The 7,427-nt window shown below is 42.9% G+C and overlaps 1 protein-coding gene across 1 annotated transcript; it reads right to left on the bottom strand.

Moving 5' to 3' along the window:
• Positions 1-492: 492 nt before the first annotated feature.
• On the bottom strand, positions 493-6,649 carry lgi3 (leucine-rich repeat LGI family, member 3; the record flags this gene model as incomplete). Its single annotated transcript, XM_080532815.1, has 9 exons — positions 493-1,222; positions 1,360-1,450; positions 1,626-1,790; positions 1,884-2,053; positions 2,186-2,257; positions 2,360-2,431; positions 3,600-3,671; positions 4,571-4,642; positions 6,435-6,649. The coding sequence occupies 9 exons, from the start codon at positions 6,647-6,649 to the stop codon at positions 493-495; spliced, it is 1,659 nt and encodes a 552-aa protein (XP_080388941.1).
• Positions 6,650-7,427: the final 778 nt, after the last annotated feature.

Below are 7,427 nucleotides of genomic sequence, written 5' to 3'. Positions count from 1 at the left end.
AACTCTATTTGGTGTGAACAGCTATTTTCTTATTCATATGCATGAATACAGGATTTTAACAGTCTGACAATAGAAAATAGTTCAGAAGATGCACATGCTTTTTACGGCAGTTGTCGATTAGTAGCTTTTTTTGTACAACACACATTAAGTTTGGCACCTTCCATAATGTTTGCCAAGAAACAGGTTATGGTAAATAGAGTAAGCAGTAATGTTGCGTAGTGATTTGACACCTATATATGATGGCAGATCCTATACAACTTTTTATTGGTGTTCTGTTTTCTCATCATTGCATTTTTGATTTTATTTAATCAATTAAATCCAGGGAAATCGGAGGATATATCATGCATTATCTATGCCAATTTCCTCTTCCAACCCTCACTCTTGAAAAGTTAGCTTGCTAACAGACATTTAGTCACATGGCTTAAACATGTTTGATTTTTTCAAACAGTACATCAATAAATCGGAATCGGACTGATTTGTTCTTCCAGAGGTCTACTTGGCACTTAGGTCCACCAGCAGGTGCTCGTAGGCCAGGGTGTTGCCTTTGAAGCTGGCAGCCAGCACGATGTCCTTGTTGTCCACTGACACCAAGCTGAAGGCCCGAGGTGCTCTCATGTTGAGCTCCTGGAAGGGTTGAAAGCGTTGGGTGAGGTCATCCCACAGATACACTCTAGAGAAGGAGAAATCACTCCCTAGCAGGAGGTAGTGGCGGACTCCCACGGTGAAAGGATACACCGCCATTGAGCCACGTGAGGGAAGGGTTTGAATCTCAATAAAGCGCTGCCCCTCCCAGCGGAGTATCTTGGAGTCACCAATGAAGCGTGTGAGGCAGAGGTAGAGAACCTTGCGCACCCAGAAATGCTTGACCATTTGCACGTCAGCCAACTCAGTGATTTGGGTATAGAAGGCAAACTGGCGCTGGCTGGGGTTCCATTGATAGACCACAGGGGGCTGAGAGGCACTGGAGAGGATGAGACGCTGCTTACCCTCTACATCCAGGAACTCCACATGGGTATCACGATGCCAAGGATGAAGGGACTGGTGGGAGTAGAAACCATTGCTGTTCCAGCGATAAATGCTAGTGGAGCCTGCCTTGGAACTGTCTGCTACTGCAAAGTACCACTCCCCATCCAGCTGGAAGGTCTCCACGAAGTTGGGCTTTCGCACACGACTGGTGTCAATGTCCTGGATTTTCACGAATCGCTGTGGGTCCTCTTCCCACCTGAAGAGAAGGTGTCAGTCAGGACAACTATATCATCACAAACATCTAACCTTCACATTGCCTATTTTGGGGATTATGCAAATTAATATGTAAATGACACTGAATAGCTCCAAACAAGGAGTTGGAAAAGGTCTCACTTGTAGATGTGGGATCCTCCAAAGAGTTGTGCCACAACCATGTAAAGAGTGTTGTTTATCACCACAGGCTTACAGTAGACAGCAGAGCGGGCTAAGAGAAACATACAATATACTTTTTAGCTTTCTTCAATAGTAAGTAAGTAAGTAAGTAAAGCTTTATTTATATAGCGCCTTTCGTACATGAAATGCAACTCAATAGGCTAAAGATGTCTTCAAAAAGATCCTGTACTAACCTACAGTTCAGTTTTTGAAGGTAAGAAACTTACATGTAATATTATGGTACCTTCGGAACACCAACTCCACATGATCCCATACATACAGTGTACAGAATCCTGAATCAGGCTGAGCGAAGGCCACATACGTATCATCATTGAATTCATAGGACTCCACAGACACAGATTGGAAAGGGAAGGTCTCATAAACTGCAAAGTCTAGAGGGAGAGAAACAAGCATTATCAGCCTGTGCAGCAAGTGTCATGGCATTCCCTGAAATGCATTAATGTACAATATGATTGGTGCCAAACCTGCACTGATGCAGTTGAAGTCTCGTGGGGTAAGATCATGGATTCTACGGCCTTGGAACTCAAATGGGCTGGCGCAGTAGATGGCAGGCACCGAGGTGTTCGTTCTCTCCATCCAGTCCACCAGCCACTTAATTTTACAGTCACATCGGAACGAGTTACCCCGCAGGTCTCTGGGTAGAAATAGGGGGAAATTCATCCATGTCACACTTATTAGAATAGCCTGTTTTTTCCAATGTTCTATAGTATACCTCTTCTCTTTAGAAAATAGGACCACATAATAAAATATAAAAATGCCTACTTACAAGTCTGTCAAAATATCAAGATGTTTGAAGAGTTCTCGTGGAAGGAGTTGCAGATTATTGTTTGACAGAGATCTACAAAAAACATAGTTAAATATGGCATTATATGACCATGCATACCATAACCAGTAACACAAACTCTTCTGTTGTCATTTTTCAGAAATAAGAGATACTCACAAATGGCTCAGGGATTTCAGTCCCCTGAAGGTATGCTTTGACAGAGCTTGAATGTCATTATTCTCTATGAACCTGGCAGACAGACAGAGAGAGAGAGCAAAGGAGAGAGAGAATAAATCACACCTACAGTAGATATAATACCTTTGAAACCAAGGAAGCAATAATAATAATAATAATAATAATAATAATAAGAGAATAGATAGATAGTTTGAAATAAAGATACAATTGGATCCAGCCTACTGTGCATCATTTGGCAATATCATTCAAATAGCCACATTCCACAATCCTCTTTTCAGCATTTGTCTTATTGAACCTTTTACCATAATTGTCTCTCCACTTGTTGCTTATTTCTTTTCTATTTGTAAAGCCTGTTACTAAGGGGACCAAACAATTTCATTTAGCTGGCAGGGAATACTTCCTGAATGTTAAACAGCTATAATGGGAATAGGCCTTGGCATGGTTGTAAGAAGAATACTGACCTTGAGGATAAGCCAAGTAGTTCTTCAAAGCATTATTATTATTATTATTATTATTATTATACTATCATAAGTCCAGTATCACAGTTAAATATGTTGGAGTTGAGCCACTAAATAATGGTAAAGATCTTCCGGTATCAACATAAGTGCATATCATAATATCACTAAGTCATTATTAAACAACATCCACTAACGGCTCAATATTTCATGACGATAGTTAGCTATTTGTAAATATCTACAATTGAACCCAGATGCACTCTCTTTATTCACTTTGAAAGGAGGAGACATACGCAGGATAGGCAGTGTCAGCCTAGCCTGTCTCTCTCATAGTACTGGATATGAAGGGGAGCACTGGATATGAAGATAGGAGTTCATTAGTATTCATGGTGAGGAGCCATCTAGGGTAGCTGGTGATGCAGAGGCCTGGGGCTGGCCTGCAGCCAGAGCCACACAATCACTTTATAGAGCCTAATGCATTACCTCCATGGAAAAGCAGCAAACTCAAAGCCATCAGTAAAGTCATATTTCCTACAGCCCATCCATTAACAAAATGGCATGCTCAGCTCTATCAGGCATCACAAGGCAGCGCTGCCTTCCATGGTTGGTGAAGGATCAATATTCAATATTACTTAAGCAATCCTTGTCTGTTTGAGAGCGGCACAAGATGGGCATGTTACTCCACCACACCAACTCGTCCTCTGAGTCAGTTGGAAGGATATCTGTGTTTATTGATATCTGTGAAGGACACAAAGTTGCAGACTTACAGGTACTGCAGGTGTGATAGCCCTGCAAAGGCGTCATCAGCAACCACAGTGAAAGTGTTGGAGTTCAGCAGACTGCAAAGAGAGAGAGAGAAAGATGTGCTAGGTTTACAATATTAGTTATTAGATCTGATTCAATTAATATTTTCAACATTTGGAACATAAAGTGTACAAGAAATACTGCTGGAGAGATACAAGTATGTGCTCATATGCGTATTTACATAGAGAGAGAGCAATTAAATTCCAAGGAACAGATGACTATTCAAAATACTTTGGAGTCAGCTTGGATGAAAGCTCAAAATCACAATATATATATATATAAACACACACACACACAGGCACACACACTCACACGCATGCACACAAACACACACACACACTCACGCGCATGCACACACACTCCATTGAATCTGTGTAGACAGATGACCCTTTGTTAAGCATAAGAAAACTGAAGGGAGTCAGTCATTGGTGATGACACTGATACAGACCCACTTTACTCCCATTACTGCTATGTCACCACTGTTTTCAATAACGATATATTTGAAGAGTACTGTGCATTGTGTTTGTATTCCTTATATGGTCACTGAATAGTAAAAGTTAGTCCAGATGATTTGTACTGCTACTGTACTACAGTGTGTGTTTAGCCCCCCGACTTCCATGTACTACATGTACATGTTGATTTCACTTTCCAAAAAGACAAGCAGAATAAGTCTAGTTCAAAACCTTTGGTTGTGGATGGAGAGTTCAGAGTGCTGCATATAAATAATCAAGCCCTACCTGCCTCAAGAGGTGATGAGACTTGTTCTAGTCTAAATAATCTAAAACAGGGAGGAAAGGAGATGATAGGATAGAAGGCATGAATGTATCAGGAGCTCATTGTAATGCATGGAATTTAATTCCGTTCCATGTTTTACAATGAGCCCATCCTCAGATTTCTGGGTCCACCAGCCTCCTTGGAATGTTTGTATACTCACAGAAACTGCAGCATGTGCAGGTGGGAGAAGGCTCCTTCTGGGATCACAGTGAAGGCTGCATTCACCATTGTCCTGAAGAACACAGACGATCACTGTGTGTCATTATTCTTGGTCATCTAAGATTAGATTCAACTTTATTGTCATTGCAGAGTACAAGTACCAGACAACAAAATGCAGTGTTCTGCATTTCTGAAATATATTATATGTATATCTGAAATGTGATCTGCAGTAAGGATGCAGATGTCATGGTAACAGCCTCAGAGCGCTTTGTGATGTTTGATGTGATCATCAGACAAGCATATTTGCAAACATAGCTTCATAGTGAACATTTTCTGACGTCTGCATCTCAGTCTTACATCTCAGTCAGGATCATTGGGAAACCTGAGGAGCTCCTGAACGGTGGTAGTGCATGTTTAAACACAACAAGCAGGGCCTGCAAGGGAATGTTCTCGCAGAGCACAATCAATATATTGACGTAACTTGTTAAAACCACAGAACATGCTGAATATGATGTGTTATCAAGAGCTCCCAGGGGTCACAGTCAATCTGTCTTCCTATCTGGATTTCAAGGAAGGAGAAATCTCTTTTAAGTAGGACAGAGTTTCCTAATTCACATGTTCATATCTTCCCCATTGTAAAATGAGGCCACCTCTACCATGTACTACTTGTGCTCTTGGATTCCCCATGCTCTTCAAATACAAGCACATACTGCACTGTTTCATTCTAGAGTGAAAATCCATTTCAAGTCAATCAAATCAGCTGAAGTCAAAGTAAACACAGTATTTTCCATTCTTTGTAGAATATAACCTTACCGAGTCTATTGCTTTCTATGTCATTACGAGCACTTCACTTAGCGAGAGTGCCCACTATCTGTATCTGCCCTTCGTAAGGTTAAAATCTCTCCGAGGACAGGCAGCTTTTTTGCTCTGAGATGTGAATCTATTGTAATACGCCTCCCAGGAGTGCTACAGCACGTCCCATTGCTGTACTCCAATCAAAATGTAGGCTTGTTTTAGCCAGCTCCTGACATCTGTCCAAGAATGAGGAGAGGCAGTGGCACAGGGACACAAAGTGCCCATTTGTCGTCTTTTATTAGCATGTCAGGGCTGACCTAGCCCTGTCCATCAAAACACAAAGGCCATGGTCAACCTACCCTTCGTATTCTTCTGAGGTCTCCCCCAAATCTATCACAGGCACAGAATAACCATTCTGTGTTACAGAATGTACAAAACACCTCTCAATCATTCTATCATAAATGTTATGCCAATGCTGTTTTCAGAGACACAGCAGTCAAATCTTAGATAGAAATATTACCATTGTTTTCCTAGTATAAAACATTATTTTCTAATTATCATCGAGTATCATACACCTAGACATTGTCTAGAAAGGGACACTTTCTAGACAATTGTCCCTTTCTAGGTTTAGGTTTGTGTGATGTAATGTAAACAAGCGATGAGGTCATCTGTAGTACCATGCATGACATCACAGATCATTCGTTCTTTAACTCATCATGCACATCATCTGACTTTTATTTAAGACTGACTTAAAAACATAAGTAAAGTGGCCTGGGGTGGTCCAGTGGTCTAGCACCGCGATCTACAGTGCACACATATGCCCATGTTGGCATGGGTTCGAATCCGGCCCATGCCCTGCTGACATGTCCTCTCTCCCTTCTTCTCCTTACTTTCCTGTCTGTCTTCACTATCTCTGTCAAGTAAAATGAAAGATATGAGTGGGGCTGCCCCACTCAGAAAAAAAATAATCAAAGACTGACTTTACATTTTTGTCTGTAAAACAGGTTAAGACCTAAAAGCAGTAAAAAAAGAGTGACAGGTACACAGAGGTTGATCAGGGCTCTACTCACAGGGAGATGATCCCAGGGGGAAAGGTCTTGGGGATAGCCTTGGTATCCACACAGAATGCACTGTCTTTGGTGCAGGAGCAGGTGGCGGGGCATCTGGGGATCTTGGGAGGTCTCCTAGCCCCAGATTCCCCCACCAGGCAGAGAAGCAGACACAGGCTGGCCAAGCGGAGCAGTCTCAGCCATCCCGGGACCCTTCTCGATCCAGCGTCCAGCATTCCTCCTTCAGGGATGGACAGATGGACAGATGGACAGGGACCAGTGACAAAGGCTGCTGAGCTTCTAGAAGTTTTGTTGTTTTCCTTTAGAGAAAAGCAAGCAACAATCCAATGGCTGCCTTTCAGTATTAGCAGGAGCAACAGCAGCACTGATGATACTGAGCTATCGAAGGACTGTGAAGAGCGGAAGAGAGAGAGAGAGAGAGAGAGAGAGAGAGAGAGAGAGAGAGAGAGAGAGAGAGAGAGAGAGAGAGAGAGAGAGAGAGAGAGACACACACACACACACACACACACACACACACACACACACAAAGACAGAGCAGAGAGAGAGAGGGCAGTCCCTGGTATCCTCAGTGGGTGTGTATGAGTGTGACTGTGTGTGAATGTGAATGTGAGTGTGTGTGTGTGTGTGTGTGTGTGTGTGTGTGTGTGTGTGTATGTATGTATGTGTGTGTGCGTGTGTGTGTGCTCTGCAGCTTCCCTAGATGTGTGAGTGCTCTCTGTAGAGCTGCTGTCAGAGCGCAGACTGCGGGAGCGAGGCTGCGATTCCCCGCACTAGGACCTGTATGCAGCGCCGCTGACACTGAATTATTTACCGTCGCACACAGAAGCCTTAAAAACGACGGCAGGCAATGCAGGGGGGAGGGGAGAGGAATAAGGCAGTGGCTCATGTCAGGCAGGGAGGGAAGGAAGGGTGATGGAGCTCTGGCACAGTATCTTCACACACTACCTCAGATACAGCTCCCTGAGTCTGCTATTAGGGGTGGACCCATGGAGA

Source organism: Nansenia antarctica (assembly GCF_963989245.1).
Source record: "Nansenia antarctica genome assembly, chromosome: 5".
NCBI lineage: Eukaryota > Metazoa > Chordata > Actinopteri > Argentiniformes > Microstomatidae > Nansenia > Nansenia antarctica.
This window is presented reverse-complemented; position numbering and strand designations above follow the sequence as displayed.